Consider the following 17718-nt stretch of genomic DNA (forward strand, 5'->3'; position numbering starts at 1 on the left):
TCTCAAAAGTGGAAGCTAGAAAGAAAAAAAAGGGGGGATCTTGTGAGAGCAGAAGGGAGACTATTAGGGCAGAGGAAAGGGATCCGGAGACTAGAGGAGGGGATGGCAAGGGGAAGTACCAGAGTGAAATTGATCAAATTGCATCACGTGCATATATGAATATGCCAGAATGAAACTCACTATTCTGTATAATTATTATGTACCAATAAAAAAATCAATAATTTACAGAATAGTTAAATCTGCGTAGTGAATGCACATAATATGTTTGAAAAAAGTAAGTTATAGAAAAGTAGATGTTAAATTCCAAAATTGAATATAGATACATAGGTAAAGAATAGATGCCACCCTTCTCTGGGATTATGTCTATGTAGCGAGATTTTTATTTTTATATTTTTCTGTATTTTCCATACTTTCTACGACAAATGATGTGTGGAAATATTTACGTTTTAAGAAAAATTACAGGGGCGGTCAACTGAGGAAGGACTGTGATGAGTCTTGAATGTCATTCTGAGGGTGTTTTTCTGGGGAAGGTTTGCTCAGCCTCTGGGGGATTAGAGCACAGGGCCTCATACTGCCTGTGGCCTAGAAACTGTTTGTGGGGAAGAGTTCTCCGCCATTCTGTTCTGGTTCTTATTTGAGAGAAGTTTCCTGGTTTATGATCTTATTTCAGATAATACAATGTGAGACCTGGTGGCAGCCCAAGAGATGTGCCAAAGCTCTGTGTGATCTTTGTTCTTGCCATGTTTATCAGAACCTTCAGCTATATTTAGAATGTGCTAGATGATACAGGTGCATTATTTAATCGGATCCTACCACAACCTCATAAGGAAACTGAGACCTCGAGAAGCAGTGCAGTCACATGGTGCTGGGTTAGGATTGATTCCAGATCTGCGTGATTCTAGAATTCCAGCATTCTGAACCACTCTGCTCTGTGTTCTCTTAGTATTCTCACACCTGGCTTGAGTACTCACTTGGACACGGAAGCACCAGGTGATAGTTTCTTCAGCCCCCACAGTCTCAGTTTCCTTGCTTATGATAAACTTTGCCTCCCAGTGCTGTTGAGAGGAACCCAGATCAGACCCTTAAGAGAAGTTTCCTGAGCTTATGATCTTATTTCAAACCTGAGTTAAACTACCAGATCTCCTCACCTCACTGAACAAAGTGGGGAAGCAGATGCCCTGGGGCAGGGGATGGGGAGGTGGTACTTGTCCTCATTTGTAGAAGAGCCAGGACTTGGATCCAGGTATTCCTCCCCCTGTAAAAACGCTCTCCAGGTTCAACATAAGCAGTGGTTGCAACAGGGAAGGGACAACCTCTGGACAACTCTTCCTCCAACCTAGGGTGGGGAGGCTGGCTCCTGTCACTTCCCCAGATTCCTGTGCTGACAGCCTCTCTGGCTGGTGCCTGGGCCAGCCTCTGCTTCCCCGGGAAGAGAGGGTGGAGTTTTCAGGGAGCTGCACAGTCAGACCCGCCCAACCAGAGCAAAGGACGAAGCCAGGGCCTGGGGGAGGCGCCAGGCCTAGCTCAGTGGGCCCTGCCTGGTACTAGGGGAGGAGCACACAGTCCTGGAAGCTTCCCCTGATTACCATCCCTCCTCAGTCAGAAGTATGCTCCTCCCCACACCCCCCCACCCCCCAGCAGTGTTGCAGTGGGCCTGACGTTCATGAAATTTCTAATAATTTTTATTCTAATCTCTACCTTTTACAAATCTGTTACCATGGTTGAAAAGTAATGTTTTTCTTTTATCGTGATCATTCACAATGGAATATTTCTGTAATGTTTTCATGGACTGCCTTTTTAAAGGTTTCTTAAAACGGGGTCGAGAATATCTCCCTCCCTTTTCTTTTTAGACTGTCTTGAAAAGCTACAATAGGGCTCACACACATACCCCTCCGACGCCCCCATCTTGGTCCAGTGACCAGAGCCAGACCCTGACCAACTTTTCCCTTGTCTTGGCTGAAAGGAATGATTTAAAAGTGTGTGTGTGTGTGTGTGTGTGTGTGTGTGTGTGTGTGTGTGAGAGAGAGAGAGAGAGAGAGAGAGAGAGAGAGAGAGAGAGATATCTTAAGACAGCATCATTTCCCCTTCCCCTACCCTGGAAGAATTATTCTCAATTTTCTCTTATTGTGTTTTGGAAGGTTAAAATGCCCTTCATTTTATAAAATGATAGTGACAATCTACAAATAATTTCTTTCAATCCTTGCTTGCCAACCCCTGTCAACTCTCCCATTTAAAAACTGCTTGGGGGCTGGGGGTGTGGCTCAACCGGTGGCGTTTGCCGAAAACTAAAAATAAATATTAAAATTCTCTCTTTCTCTCTCTCTTAAAAAAAAAAAAACTGCTTGGATTGGGGTGGAGCTCAGTGGTAGAGTGCTTCCCTTTCATGTACAAGGCCCAGGGTTCCATCCTCAGTACTGGAAGAAAGAAAAAAAAAAGAAAAAAGAAAAAACTCATTCATGCCATCTGGGCCGCACTGGCACTGCAGTGTGATGTAGAGAACCCTTTTGCATCAAGAACTTCTTGATCTCAGATTCAGCCTCCAATTGCCAAGGGTGGCTAAAGTGTCTACTAGGTGAGGCTCAGACACTGGGACCTGCCAGCTGTCTCCTAAGCCACCTTGACCAAGTCATAACCTCACTCAGTCTCGGCCTCTCGTTTTTAAATTGGTGATATTCATACCCTTATGTTCTAAAAATTAAGAGAGGATAGGCAAGACAGCACAGCATCCTGAGTATCATATCTCACTCCCACACAACAAGGTAAGTAGGATGCTCCCCATTTCATAGTGGCAGAAGCAGCCCCTTTGGATGGACAATAAGCACAGGGTGTGGGTGTCTGATGCTCTGCCTACAATACCACATCACTCTGAAGGGAACTTGGATAGCAGCTGAAGTAGCCACAGACCCTGAGAGGATTGGAAGTTTTAGGACACCTTAAGACAATAGCTAGGAAACGGTAACAGCCAAATCCCAGGAGAGGGAGGACATGGGCAAGACTGTGCCTCAGGACAGCAGCAGGATCCAGGCTGCAAGAATGAGGGAAGGTCAACCAGCATTCTCACGGAGGGCTGCCTGGGCAATGATGAGAAATCACACCCCAGAAACCCCTCCCGGGGCCAAGGGAGCACCACCTGAGGTTTGTGAGGAAGGAAGGAGCCTAAATGGACCAGGCATGGGCAGGGTCTACTGTAATTAGGATCCTGTCCTGTCCCTGAAAGACTCTCACTGCAGTATCCATCCTCACATTGACCTCCCACTCAAGACCCTCAGCACAGTGTCATCTCATTTCTTCCAGAGGCACCAAGAACCAGATCATCCACCTAAACCAGAACCACAAGAATTGGATCTCCTTAATAAGGACACAGGTGAGTCACCAGCCCCATAAATGCTCCCACTGACACTCATGAGTTATCTACCTTATAATCAACAAAGCCAATCAAGCTACTTAAATAGCCCATGAGATCCTTGGTAGGTGATGTTAACAGGAGTATCCATCTAAAATCAGGGAGTGATAATTCTGATCTGTGTTTTCCTGTCCTTAATTGTTGGAACCACACCTAGCATGCTATGTGCATTTCTGGAAAATAAATTTTCAGAGGGATTCAGGTAAATTGGAGGGAATATAGTGGAGCAAAATTAGGCTGGTAAAGAATCTGGAAAATATGTCTTGTAAGGAACAGTTGAAGAAGCCCAGAACATTCCACCCTTAAAGAAAACAATAGTTTTCCCAGTTGTCAGAAGTGCCCTGATAGAGAAGAAAGATAAGCTTTGTTTAGTGTGAGCAGAGGTCAGCACTGAGCCTCGAGACTGTAACATCATGCACAACAAAATCAGCCCAGTGTCAAAGAATTGTTTGTGTGGTTGTTGGTTTAAAACCCTCAGAGCTACCTGGTAATCTGATGAGCTCCCCATCTCTGAGGTGTTTAATTACAGCGTGGAGGTTGTTGGTGATACTGTGGATGAAGTTTGAGTACCAGATACACCATTGGACCAGACTTCAGAGGTTCTACGATCTGACTCTATAAAAATAAGCTGGAGAACATCAAAGAGAAAGATTCTGTGCACTCCCCACAAATGAATCAGAATCTTGGGGCTTGGAGCTGAAGAATCTTTAGTTTTAATAAGAGTATTTTTTTAAACTAAGTTTCTCTCCAGCTGGGGCCTAAGATTGAGCTCATGGACCAACATATGAGCCAGATGTTTCGAGGGAGTCTGAACCATTTGACCTTGACCATAGATTTCAGCTAACCCCTGTCTGTCTGCTCATGGTCCTTGCGGCTCAGGTCTGAGGGTCACCAGCTCCTCCTTCTGCCCTATTGGATGTGACCACAGCATTTGCTTCCCCCTGGTCCTCACATTTCTAGGCCTGCGCTTTGCCAGACCCTGCCTGTGAAGTTCTCAAAAAAACGGTGCTGCCAGGCACAGTTTCACATGCCTATTATCCCAGCAGCTCCGGAGGCTGAGGAAGATCGTGAGTTCAAAGCCAGCCTCAGCAACTGCGAGGCACTGAGCAATTCAGTGAGACCCCTATCCCTAAATAAAATACAAAAATAGAGCTGGGGATGTGGCTCAGTGGTCGAGTCCCCCTGAGTTCAATCCCTGGTACCCAAAAATAAAAAAAGCAGTGCTAATAATATTAACACTGACAACTTCAAATGCTTGTCATGAGCACTGATGGGCATTTAGGGAAAACATCTAATGAACAATAAATAACATTCATTGATCACCTCCAAAGGGCCTGGCAATTACATTTTTGTGTGTCTCAGCAGGCACAATGTGGTTGTAGTAGAAGCATTTGTGGTGCAATCAGATTTTGCAGGTTTGGACCCCTGCTTCCCTGAATGTGAACTGGCTGGTGTTGGGCAAGCTGCATGACTTCCATATGCCTCAGTGTCCACTGTGTAAAGTGGGGACAATAATTGTATCCACTACATCGGTTGTCATGAGAATTAAGTGAGTCGTACCTGTGAGATGCTTGGGATAGGCTGGGTTTGGTCAGCTCTGGGACTCCTTACCTGCTTTTATTATTTGGGTAGCCATTGTTTTATGACTTAAGGATCTCAATAGCTCCATGAGGTAGTTACCATTGTTATCCTGATTTCGTGTATTGGGTAGCTGAGGCAGGTGGTGGGCTCTGCCTTAGGTCGTGGCCAGCCTGTTGGACTCCAAGTGGCATTAGCAGCACCTGTTTAGGAGTTTCCCTGAGCACAGGATAGGCTTCCTGGTTATACCTCCTTCCTGCTCAAAACTGGTCCACCTAGGGAGATGCCAAAGGTGGAGGGTCACACACTAAGATGCTCACAACCCCCAACAGGTAAACTGAATGACAAGATAGCCCCTTACGTGCATCCTAAGTAGGGAAAGCTGAAGAACAGGGCAGGCTGCAGAGCCACAAGCTATCCAAAGGAAAGGACAGCCAACCTCGGCTCCAGCCCCCGACGGACATGAAGCCATGCATCGTCAGTTCTTTGGATTGTTCGGGGAAAGCTGGAGACGAGTATTATAAGAAAAAGCTTCCCAATTATTAAATCTTGGCAACTACTGATTTTCTACTTTAGGTATTAGTTGGAGCAAATGGAACACCTCTATGGGCCAAACTGTCCTGTGAGCTGTCATTATTATGGGACAAATGACCACTGGCTGCTACTTTGAAGGAGGGTCTCCAAAGCCAGGCATCTTGAGGGGCTGCTGTGACTCCACTCTTGAGGTGGAAACTCTGGTTCTCATCATTTTGCCCCAGCTTTCCACACCTGCCCTGCTGGTCCTGACTCTCTCTACTTTGTGTGGACTTTTTTTTTTTCTTCAGCTACAGCCACTGCTGTCCAGCCATGTGCATCTGAGGAGGCTAAGCAGCATCAGAAAGACATTACCAGAATTCTCCAGCAACACGAAGAGGAAAAGAAGAAATGGGCAGAACAGGTAAGTCCGAGGAACCCCAGCCCCACTCTTTCCTGCTCTAAATCCCAGGCCTACTTTTGGCATTTATCATTATAAGTGTCCTGTACTCTTTGCCAAGAAGGGAGTCCTCGGTCGCCTGAATACATGTTTATTTCAGCCACGACATGGCAGGCACATTGGCTTCGGCAGTCAGAGCAGGCAGCTGCATTCACAAAGCTGACCATTAATTTGATGAGTCAAAGTCATTGGTGCTTCTGGATTATTTGCCCCTCTAGGACTGCCTCATGGTTGGACAGGGCCATTGAACTAGCTCTAGTCAATGAGTTGTGAAAGGATGAACTAGGCTGAGCATTTAACTGTGGGTTCAAGACCCTTGAGGTCTTTCTGTTTGACTAGTGGAAGGAACTGGCATTGTTTGAAATTGTGGCTCTCCGTGGACCTGGTTCTTTCATGCTGATCCCTGGATAGCAGAGCACTGGACCACCCAACATGGACAGAGACATGTGAGAAGTCAACCTTTTCTTTTCATCAGTTACGACTTCGCCCTGGTTTGTTATGGCAGCATAATTTCTTCTTGGACTGAGACCAAAAGTCAGATATGAAACACACTCCCCAGAATCATTTTACTCCAATTATAACTGCTATGAAAAGTTTAGAGGGTTGTGAATGTACATAATAGAAGCACTTAACCAAGTCTGGGCATCAGACTTTAAAAATTATTTGAAGGGCTGAGGTTGTAGCATAGCGGTAGAGCACTTGCATAGCACATGTGAGGCACTGGGTTCAATCCTCAGCACCATATAAAAATAAATAAATAAAGGTATTGTGTCCATCTACAACTAAAAATATTGTTTAAAAAAATGATGCCAGGCCAAGCACAGTGCCACACACCTATAATCAGGAGGCTAAGACAGGAGGACACAAATTCAAGACCAGCCTCCATAACTTAGTGAGAACCTACCTCAAAATAAAAAAATAAAAAGGGCTGGGGGTGTACCTGGGTTCAATCTCTGGTACCACAAGAAAAAAAAATGGAAATGAAACTTGAAGGATTTCCTAAATAATTACAGGCGTATAATAGTCAGATGTTAAGGTCACAAAATATGAGGAAAGACTGAGGAACAATTCCAGGTTTAAAAAGACTGAAGAGATGTGACAACTCAATGCAACCACAGTCCAGGACTTCCCCTTCCTGGTTCCCATCTGGGCCACTAACCCTTCTCCTCTCTCTGCCTCAGTTTCCTCCTCAGTGGGAAGAGGTAGAGAAAGATCTTAGGACGGAGTATACATAAAGTTTTCTCTAAATCTCTCTACTGCTTATCTTTAATTTTACATAGAAAACATGCCATGTACATACAAATCTTCCAAATTCTGAAACTTAAGTCTCTTTTTAAAAGTGGTTCTACATTTATGGACTAATTGCTCCATTAAATTATAAGATGATTTGTTTCTAAGAAATTTCCCTCTTGGCTCCACATTCATCCAGCAGACTCACTGGGGACGACCTCTGTGCAGGAAGGGGACTGCCTCAGGCAGTAGGAGAGGTATAGGGGGATCCAAGTCTGGAGCCTGTCCTGCAGGTGCTCCCTAGTTTGGGTGCAGTGAGCACTTGGTTTATGAAAGTGGATTCACTTACATGTCTGTGGGTCTTTGGTTTGTTTTGGTAGAGTAACATCCTTAACCACAAGATTAGTAAGTGTCCCTAGGAATCATCAAGTTGGGTCTCCTCCTGATACACACAGTGAGCTAGTTAATGCCTGAGGGGAAAAGGATCTGGTCCCAAGGCACAGAGGAACTGCAGCAAGGCTGGGACTGGAAGCCCCTTTCAGCTAGGCCTTGCCTCAGGGTGTGTCCATCAGCTGTGCCCTTACAAAAGATAAACTGGAGAACATCTCAAGGACAGGACAGTGAGAATGGCCCAGAGTGTTCAAAGCCTGGAGAAGGGAAGCCTTGAGAACATGGCTATTGTGCTCAGATCTCTGAGGGGCTGCCTGGGCTCAGGAGCAGTCTGGTCCCGTGTAACCCCAGGTCTGGGACCTGATGGCAGAAGGTAGAGGTGACTTGTAACAGTGAGGCCTACCCATGGTCAGAGTATGTGGCCTGGAGAGTGAAGGAGCCCTCGCTTCATTATACCCAAGCTGAGGAAAGAGCGAGGAGCTCCCCACATGGAGTAAGGATCAGGATTAGAAGCCTTCCAAGTCCGGTTTTTCCACCTAGATAATTCTCTGGGAATACTTTCTCAGCCCTAAAGAGGGCAAAATCTGCCCTGTCTCCAGCCCCGGAAGTCTTCTGCCTTCTCTGGCCGTCTTTTCCCACCTTTCCAAGGAGGGAGTGGGACTCTGATCACCAGCTCCATACAGCTGCAGGATGTGAGCGGCTCAGAGATGCAGAGTGAACCCGCTGGGTCTCACTCCTGCCCGGGACCCTCTGTCCCCAGGTGGAGAAGGAGCGGACACTAGAGCTTCAGGAGAGGCTGGAAGAGCAGCGAAGAGTCCTGGAAGGAAAACACGAGGAGGCCTTGCAAGGTGAGGATGGAGACGGTCCAGTGGGGAGGTGGCTGGGAGGCAACGCGTGGTCGTGGCCACGCCCACTGCCTTCACCTGGGGCCGCACTGGCCCCCTCTGCTCCTACCTAACAAGCAGTTAGGTTGTGGCAAAGCTGGAGTTTATGGGGTTCTTGGCCCTAAAGAGATAATGGAGTTTTCCTTTGGGGCGTGACTTTTAAAGCCTGGCCTTATGCTTTACTTTGCCTTATTTGAGAGTTTTTTTTTTCCTTTCCATTTTAAAATTGATGCATATTCATTAAAGGAAATTTTAAAAACCTAGGCAAATAGGAGGTTTTTAAAACATCCATGTTACATTTCCACACTGATGACATTTCTTACAATTTATGGTTAGCTTGAGTATTTTTTATAAATAACTCTTCTTATATAACTAAATGTGATCATCACAGAAAATTTAGAATCTATGAATTAAATGTAAAGGTCTTAGAACATAGAGATTAAGCTCTTATTCTCCAGAATCAGGGTGCTGGGTTTGAATCCCAGCCAGCTCTACCACTTACCACCTGTGTAACCTTGAAAAAAAGTACTTCACCTTCCGCACAAGGTCTTTGTGAGAATTAAATGGTTTAATGATAGACACAGAATTTAAATCAGTGCAAGATACTTGGTAAGTACTTATGAGCACTTATTATTTTATTACTAAAAAATTAAAAATTTGATTTTTTTTCCAGAGCTAGCTGTTGTTATCTCTTTGAGACAGATCTCTTTCATTTATTTTGCTGTACAATTTTGCATAGAATATACATATATACACACAGAGACTTGTATATCTGTTTTTTTCTTTCAATTGCATTAGCATCCTGTCGTTAAACTCTTCCATAAGTTTTAATAATTACATAGCATTCCAATTAATTCCCTTATTCACTTAATTGATTCCCTTTATAATATTCAGGTAATTTCCAAATTTTTGCCATTGTTTGTGATAGTAATGATACTTACACAGTGAACCTCATTTTGTAAAATCTTTGTAACCCCCTAGTAGAATTGGAGAGGAAAAGTGTGTGTGTGTGTGTGTGTGTGTGTGTGTGTGATGTTGGTAAAATAAACATAAGATTCACCATTACTGAATGCCATGCAAGCATCATGCTATCTAGTTCCAGAACATTCTTGTCACCCCAGAAGGGAACCCCACACCCACAAGCCCATTACGTCTTATCCTCCTGCCAGCCTCTGGCAAGCAATTGTCTCCTGTCTCCATGGCCTGGTCCATTCTGGGCACTCTTAAAATGGAATTGTGCAACTTGTAGCCTCTTACATCTGGCTTCTTTCGCTCAGCATGGGGTTTCCAAGGCTCATCCATGTTGCAGCAAGCATCTGCTCCCCATTGCTTTTCAGAGCTGAATGTTACTCCATTGAAAGGACACACCATACTTTGTTCATCCATTCATCAGTTGAAGGACATCTGGGCTGCTTCCACCCTCCAACCACTATAAATAGTGCCCTAGTGCAAGCACCTGCTTGACGGCTATTCTCAGATCCCTTGGGTATACACCCAGAAACAGAATTGCTGGGTCATATGGTATTTCTACACTGAACTTTTTGAGAAACCACCAAACTGTTTTCCACAGTGGCTATACTACTTTTTGTTCCCACCAGCAAGGAGTGGATTTCAATTATTCTGTGTCCTTCCCAACATTTGTTATTTTCCATTGCTGACACCCTGATGAATGTGAAGTGGTATCTCATTGTGGCTTTGATTGGCATTTCCATAATGACTAATTTTGTTGGGCATCTTTTCATGTGCTTGTTGGCCATTCATATATCTTCTTGGAATTTTCCATTATTATTGCCATCCTAGCATGTCTGAAGTGGTATCTCATTGTGGTTTTGATTTGCATTTCCCAGAGGGCAATTTCATTGATCATCTTTTCATGTGCTTGTTGGCAATTTGTGTGTCTTCTTTGGAAACAGCTATCGATATTTTGACAATATTAAAATTGACCTTGAAAATGCCATACTGATTTTTTATTTTCATCATCAGTATTTGCATAACATTTCCCCAGAATTAGCTATCCTTTTCTTCTTTTGAGAAAGTGGGGTCCCAATTTTTTGACAAATTTGTTGACTGAGGTCTCCACATTTGATGGTATTAAGGTCAAAAAAATTTTTTATTGGTGCATATTAATTACCTAGAATAGTGGGTTTCATTATGGCATATTTTATATATAACATAATTTGTTCAATCTTCTTCCTCAGTCCCTCCCCTTTCCTTCCCTTCTCCCTCCCGAATCCCGTTTTTCTCCTTAATGGTCTCCCTTCTATTTTCATGAGATAACTTCTTTTTCTTTCTTTCCCTCCAGCTTTCACATGTGAGAGAAAATATACAACACTTGTCTTTCTGATTCTGACTTATTTTACTTAAGATGATATTCTCTAGTCCCATCCATTTTCCTACAAATGACATGATTTCAAGTCCTTCATTATGACTGACTAAAACTCTATTTTGTATATATACATTTGGGAATTGAATCCAATACCACTCCCCTACCGCAGAGCTATTTCTCCAGCCCTTTTTATTTTTTAATTTTGAGTCAGAGTCTCACTAAGTCACTGAGGCTGGCCTTGAACTTGCATTCCCCCTGCTTCCAGAGTCCCTAGGAATACAGGCATGTGCCACTACACCTGGCTATATATACATTTTATTTATCCATTGATCTGTTGACTGATACCCAGGCCAATTCCATACAAGTATACTGCTTTGAGATCTTTTGAATAAATAATGAGGAATGTTTTATCTGAATTATATGGCAGTTGCATTTTTAGTTTTCTGAGGAGCCTACATACTGATTTCCATGTTGGCTGTACTAATTTACATGTACACCAACGGCATATCAGAGCTCCTTTTTCCTGCATTCTCACCAGCATAAACTGTTATTTGTATTCTTGATGATTGTCGTTCTGACTAGAATGAGATGAGATCTCAGTATGGTTTTGATGTGCATTTCCCTGGTGGCTAAAGATGTTGAACTTTTTTTCACATATATTTGTTGGCCATTTGTATTTCCTTTTTTTTTTTTTTGAGAGAGAGAAATGTCTCTTTAGTTAATTTGCTCATTTATTGAATTGGTTATTTGTTCTTTGATTTTAGGGTATTTGAGTTCTTTATATATTCTGGATGTTAATCCTCTGTTGGGACAGTACCTAGCAAAGATTATTCTCCCATTCTGTAGGCTCTGTCTTCACAGTGTTAAGCTTTTTCATCTGATGCCATCCTATGTATTACTTTCTAAGCTTGTAAGCATCCTTTTGAGAAAGTTGTTGCCTGCATCCATGTGTTAGAATGTTTCTCCTGTGTTTTCTTCTAGCAGTTGAAAAATGTCTGGAAACACACACACACACACACACACACAAACACACTTTTTTTCCTGAGACCTAGGCTGGCCTCAAACATATGATCCTCCTTCCTGAGCCTCCTGAGTAACTGGCATTACAGGCCTGCAAACCACCATGCCTGACTAGAATCATTTATATGTAAATTTTACATCATGCTCTTTTCATTTAACATTTTAAATGTGTTTCCAAGCATGCTACTACTGAAATGTTTATAAAGCTTCTTCTCAGCAAAGGAAACAATTAATAACTGAGGAGAGAGCCTACAGATTGGGAGAAAATCTTTACCACATGCACCTCTGATAAAGCATTGGTCTCTAGAATATATAAAGAACTCAAAAAAGTTAACACCAAAAAAACAAATAACCCAGTCAATAAATGGGCTAAGGAACTGAATAGATACTTCATAGAAGAAGAAATACAATTGATCAATAAATATATGAAAAAGTGTTCAACATCTCTAGCAATTAGAGAAATACAAATCAAAACTACTCAAAGATTTCTTCTCACTCCTGTCAGAACGGCAATCATCAAGAACACAGACAACAATAAATGTTGACGCGGATGTGGGGAAAAATATACACTCATACATTGCTAGTTGGACTGCAAATTAGTGCAACAACTATGGAAAGCAGTATGGAGATTCCTCAGAAAACTTGGAATGGAACCACCATTTGACCCAGCTATCCCACTCCTTAGTTTATACCCAAAGGATCAGTGTACTGTAGTGACGTAGCCACATCAATGTTTTTAGCAGCTCAATTCACAATAGCTAGACTATCAAACCAACCTAGGTGTCCTTCAATAGATGAATGGATAAAAAAAAATGTGGTATATATACTCAATGGAATATTACTCAGCTTTAAAGAAGAGTGAAATTATGGCATTTGCCAGTAAATGGTTAGAATTGGAGAATATTATGCTAAGCGAAATAAGCCAATCTCACAAAACCCAAAGGATGAATGTTTTCTCTAATATACAGATCCTAGTTCACAATAAGGCGGTGGGCACTAGGAAAAAGTAGCGCTACCTTAGGTTAGGTAGAGAGAAGTGATGGGAGGGGAGGAGAGGGGATGTGGGAATAGGAAAGATAGTAGGATGAAACAGACATTATTACTGTATGTTTATATGTGACTACATGACCAATATGATTCTATAACATGTACACTCAGAAAAATGAAATTATAACCATATATTTATCATATATCAAAATACATAAATGCATTCTATTGTCATGTATAACTACTTAAAACAAATTTAAAAATTAAAAAAAAAAGATTAGACCATAGCACTCATGGTTTTGCTTATTTCCTGTGAGTCTGGACATCTAAATTTTAGCTATTATAAATAATACTGCTCTAAATATCTTTTACATAAAGACATGCCTTCATTTCACATTAAATCCTTAGATTTCCCCAAAATCAAGTAACTAGAACAGAAGTTGGAACAATTTTAAGAATTTTGAAATATATTGCAACATTAGTGCAAAACATCTCAAAATGGGATTGAAGCCCTTTCTTGGGAATTCAAAGCATTTTGTTTCATTACTAACCCGGCGTGAAATAAACTGGGATTGTCACTCAGCTTCCTTGAATCTCAGTTCCATTATTCCCTAAAATTTACTTTCTCTGCCTTATAAGGTTTTATGGGAGAAACTTGTTCTCCAAACATTGCTTTGATATTAGTTTTATGACTATAAATCTGTGGAATAAAAATTTGCCTAGCTGAGCATATGGCACACACCTATAATCCCAGCAACTCAGGAGGCTGAGGCTAGAGGATCATGAGTTCAAAACCAGCCTCAGCAACTTAGCAAGGCCCTAATCAACTCTGTGAGACCCTGTCTGTAGATAAAATATACAAAAGGGCTGGGGATGGGGCTCAGTGATTAAGCACCCCGAGTTCAATCTCTGGTACCCACACCCCCCCAAAAAAAATAGCCCACTCCAAAACTCAGAGGGAAAGGGATTTCCTGTCTTACATTCTTCCCATCAGTCAGAATTCATTAATAGTTATTTTTTTTAATATTTATTTTTTATGTGTAGATGGACACAACACAATGCCTTTATTTTTATGTGGTGCAGAGGATCGTACCCAGGTCCCGCCCATGCTAGGAGAGTGCTCTACCGCTAAGCCACAATCCCAGCCCCTAATCATTATTTTTAAATGGTTTGGCACATATTAAGTGCTACATAAGTGTATATTAAATGAATAAATAAAAGCATGGCTTGGGGAAGATATGTGGGAATTCATTTATTTGGGGGGAGGCAGAGACTAGTGATTTTCTACATTCAGTGATTCTTTTTTTTCTATTTTTGTTTTTATTTTTGTAATTATCATACAAGAAATTTGACCTTTTTTTGGTGTACAGTTCCATAAATTCTAATGCATATATTGATTCATGAAACCATCATCACAATTAGGATATAAAACAGTTCTATTACCCTGCCCCCAAGCTCTCTGGAACTACCCTTTCATATTCACATTCTCCCTGTCAGCACTGATCTGTTCTCCATCATTAGAGCTTTGTCTTTGGGGAGCTATTGTATAAATGAAATAATACTATATGACAGTTTTCATTGGTTTCTTTTGCCCATCACAATGCCCCTGAGGCTCACTCCAGTTGCTGTGCATTGTAATAATTCTTTCTTTTTCTTTGCTGAGTTGTGATCCACTCTTCACACCTTCCCATTGCAGGACACTTGGGTTGTGGCCAGCCTGAGGTGATTAGGAATAGAGCTCTTCTAAACTTTCATGTCCAGGTCGTTGTATGGATGTCAGTATCCATTTCTCTGGGGTAAATACATAGGAGTGGGATTGGTAGTTCATATAGTAAATGTCTGCAGCTTTACAAGAAATGGCTGAGCTGGTTTTCAGAGTGGCCACCAGTTGACACTGCCCACCAGTGAAGGATCAGGTGCACTGTTCCTTCTTGCCAGCCTGTGTTGTTGTCACCGGCTTTTATTTAAGCTGTTGTAATGTTAGTGCAGTGACATCTCATCATGGCCTTAATTTGCATTTTAATAATAATTTTGCTGTCTGCATGTCCTCTTTGGTCAAATGTCTGCCCATGTCTTTTTCCCATGTTGTTAAATTTATTGGTTCTTACTGTTGAATTTTGAGAGACCTCCTTATATTTTGAATGCAAGTTCTTTGTATTTGCAAATATTTTCCCTTACTCTGTAGGGAGCATTATTCTTCTCTCAATAACGTCTTTCAAAAAGCACAGCTTTCAATTTTGTTAAAGTTCATTTTTTTATTAGTTTTTCTTTATTATATTTTTGATGTCATGTCTGTGAACTCTGCTAAAATCCAGGTTAAAAGATTTTTTTTTCTGTGTTCCTTCCAAAGTTTTATGGTCTTACATAGATCTATGACCTATAATAAGATCCTGTGCTTTTTCTCATTTAGACCATATTAGCATATAGTGATTGAATTGATTTTCAGATATTTAATTAGTCTTGCATAAATCCCATTTTCATATTGCTGAATTCGATTTGCTAATGTTTTATTGATGATGTCTGCTATATTCATGAGGCAGATTTGTGTGTAGTTTCTTATTTTGTCTGTCTGGTTTTGGTATCATGATAAAGCTTGCCTCATGGAATGAGTTGGGAAATACTCCCTTGTCTTCTGTTTCTAGAAGAGATTAGATAGAATGTGTTTTAAAAAACATGCAATTTGTGTTATGTTATTTTTAAATGTTTAGTAGAATTTGCCAGTGCTTGGACATTTCTTTTCCAGAATGCACTTAACTACAAATTCAGTTCTTTTAATGATTTCAGGAATGTCCACGTTATATATTTCACCTTGGGTGAGTTTTTAGTAGTTTGTAGCTTTAGAGGAATTGGTATATTTCATCCACGTTGTCAAATTTATGTGCATTAAATTGCCCACAGTATTCCCTTAACATCATTCCAAACGTCTGTTGTATCTGTAGTGATGTCCCCTCTTCTATTCCCAATGTTCATAATTTGTGTTCTTTTTCCTTTGCAGTCTTTCAAAGAAACTCTTTTGGCTTCATTGATATTTTCCCCCTCTTTGTCCATTTTCAATCTCATTGATTTCTGTTTTTATTTCTTTCTGCTAATGTTAATTAGCCCTTCTTTTTCTGATATCTTAAGCTAGAAGCTTAGATGATTTATTTGAAACCTCCTTCATGTTTACATTTAATACTATAAATTTCCTTTACATACCATTTATCCACATCCCACAATCAATATTTTGTATTTTTATCTTTCAAAGTTCAAAACATTTTCTAATTTTTCTTGAGACTTCCTCTTTGGCTCATTGAATATTTAGAAGTACATTTCCAAGTCTGGAGATTTTTCAGGTTCTTGATGTGTTATTGATTTCCATTTTTTTCCAGTACAGTCAGAGAATAAGAACATTGTTCTTATTTTTTCTACTTTTGTAATTTGTTAAGGTTTATTTTATGATTCAGGATATAGTTTATCTTATGAAGCTGTCATGTGTACTTAAAAATAAATTATATTCTTCTATGTTTAGGGTGAATATTTTATAAATCAATCAAATAGATTAAGTTAAGTTGATGGTAGCATCCAGTTATATATTCTTGCTGATTTTCTGTCTGTTTTCTACTGGATACTGAGAAATGCTGAAGTCTCTAACTATAATGGTGTATTTGTCTATTACACCTTTCAGTTCTTTGTTTAAAATCAATACAGTTACTACATCTTTATTAGTAAATGCTTCTTTTTCCACTCTTTTAACCTGCCTATGACACATATTTCCAGTGGGTTTATTTTAATTCTGCTTGGTTTGGCTCTTCAGTGTCCTCCTAAGGCCCATGTGATGAAGGGTTGGTTCCCAGCCCACCGAGCTACTGGGAGGTGGTAGAAACTTTAGGCCTACCAGAAGGAAGTGAGGTCATTGGGGTGTGCCCTGGAAGGGGATATTGGGATCCTGGCCCTTTTTCATGTATTTGCAAATACAAATTTACATCTTGGTACCATGTTTTCCAACCAAATTCTCCTCTACCACAGGCTCCTACCATGACATGCTGTGCCACCACAGGCACAAGGCATTGGGGCAAAGCTACCATGAACTGAAACCTCTGGAACCATGAGTCAAAGTAAACCTTTCTTTCTTTTAGGTTTAATATCTCAGGTATTTTGTAACAGTGATGGAAAGCTTACTAAGATAAGCATATCACTTTTTTTTGTTTTTAATCCATTCTGATATACTCTTTTATTTGGTGTATTTAAACATTTAATGCTTGTAATTAGATCTTTCATTTTAATACTTGTTTTCTGTTTGTTTTCTTTGCTTTTAACCTGTTTCCTCTTCTGCTTCATTTTGGAGTATTTCAGCAACTTTTAGTACAGTATTCCATTTTAATTTATCTATTGCTTTTCTTACTCTGTCTCTTTGTGTGTTTTTTAAGTGATTGTTCTAATGATTACAATACATTTACTTGTCTACTTCAAATTCATATTTTACAACTTTAAATAGTATGTAGAAAACTTACCATCATGAAGTTTCCTCTGTCCTCTCCCTTTTTGTTGTAGTACCCCCTTATCCATGGGAGAGCTATTTCATGACCCCCAGTGATGCCTGAAACTATAGGAAGCATCAACCCTGTATGTACTGGTTTTTTCCTTATGTATATATTTGTGATAACATTTAATTTATAAGTTAGGCACAGTGAGATTAGCAACAATACCTATAAATAAAATAAAACAATTATAAAAATGTTCTGTAATAAGAGTTACTTAAAATGTCTGAGTTGTTTGTTTCTGGAATTTTCCATCTAGTATTTTTGAACTGTGGCTGACTACAAGTAACTGAAACCATGAGAAGTGAGACCCTTATAAGGTGGGCCCACTGTTCCTGGCTTGCGCTTTACATCTACAACACCTGGAATACTCCATCACAAAAGCTTATCGTTTTTTGCTTTTAAATCAT

At 40.7% G+C, this 17718-nt stretch overlaps 1 protein-coding gene across 1 annotated transcript in view; it reads left to right on the forward strand.

Annotated features, from left to right (window-relative positions):
• The window catches only part of Ccdc69 (coiled-coil domain containing 69), a 44977-nt gene that overhangs the window by 16408 nt on the left and 10851 nt on the right, over positions 1 to 17718 (forward strand). The window contains exons 2-4 of the mRNA XM_046467712.2: positions 3295 to 3364; positions 5806 to 5918; positions 8335 to 8422. Coding sequence (XP_046323668.1) covers positions 3295 to 3364; positions 5806 to 5918; positions 8335 to 8422 — 271 coding nt within the window. The remainder of the gene's footprint in view (positions 1 to 3294; positions 3365 to 5805; positions 5919 to 8334; positions 8423 to 17718) is intronic.

This window comes from Marmota monax, unplaced genomic scaffold, assembly GCF_021218885.2.
Source record: "Marmota monax isolate L192 unplaced genomic scaffold, Marmota_monax_Labrador192_F-V1.1 WCK01_AAM20220418_F8-fsc00415, whole genome shotgun sequence".
Lineage (NCBI taxonomy): Eukaryota > Metazoa > Chordata > Mammalia > Rodentia > Sciuridae > Marmota > Marmota monax.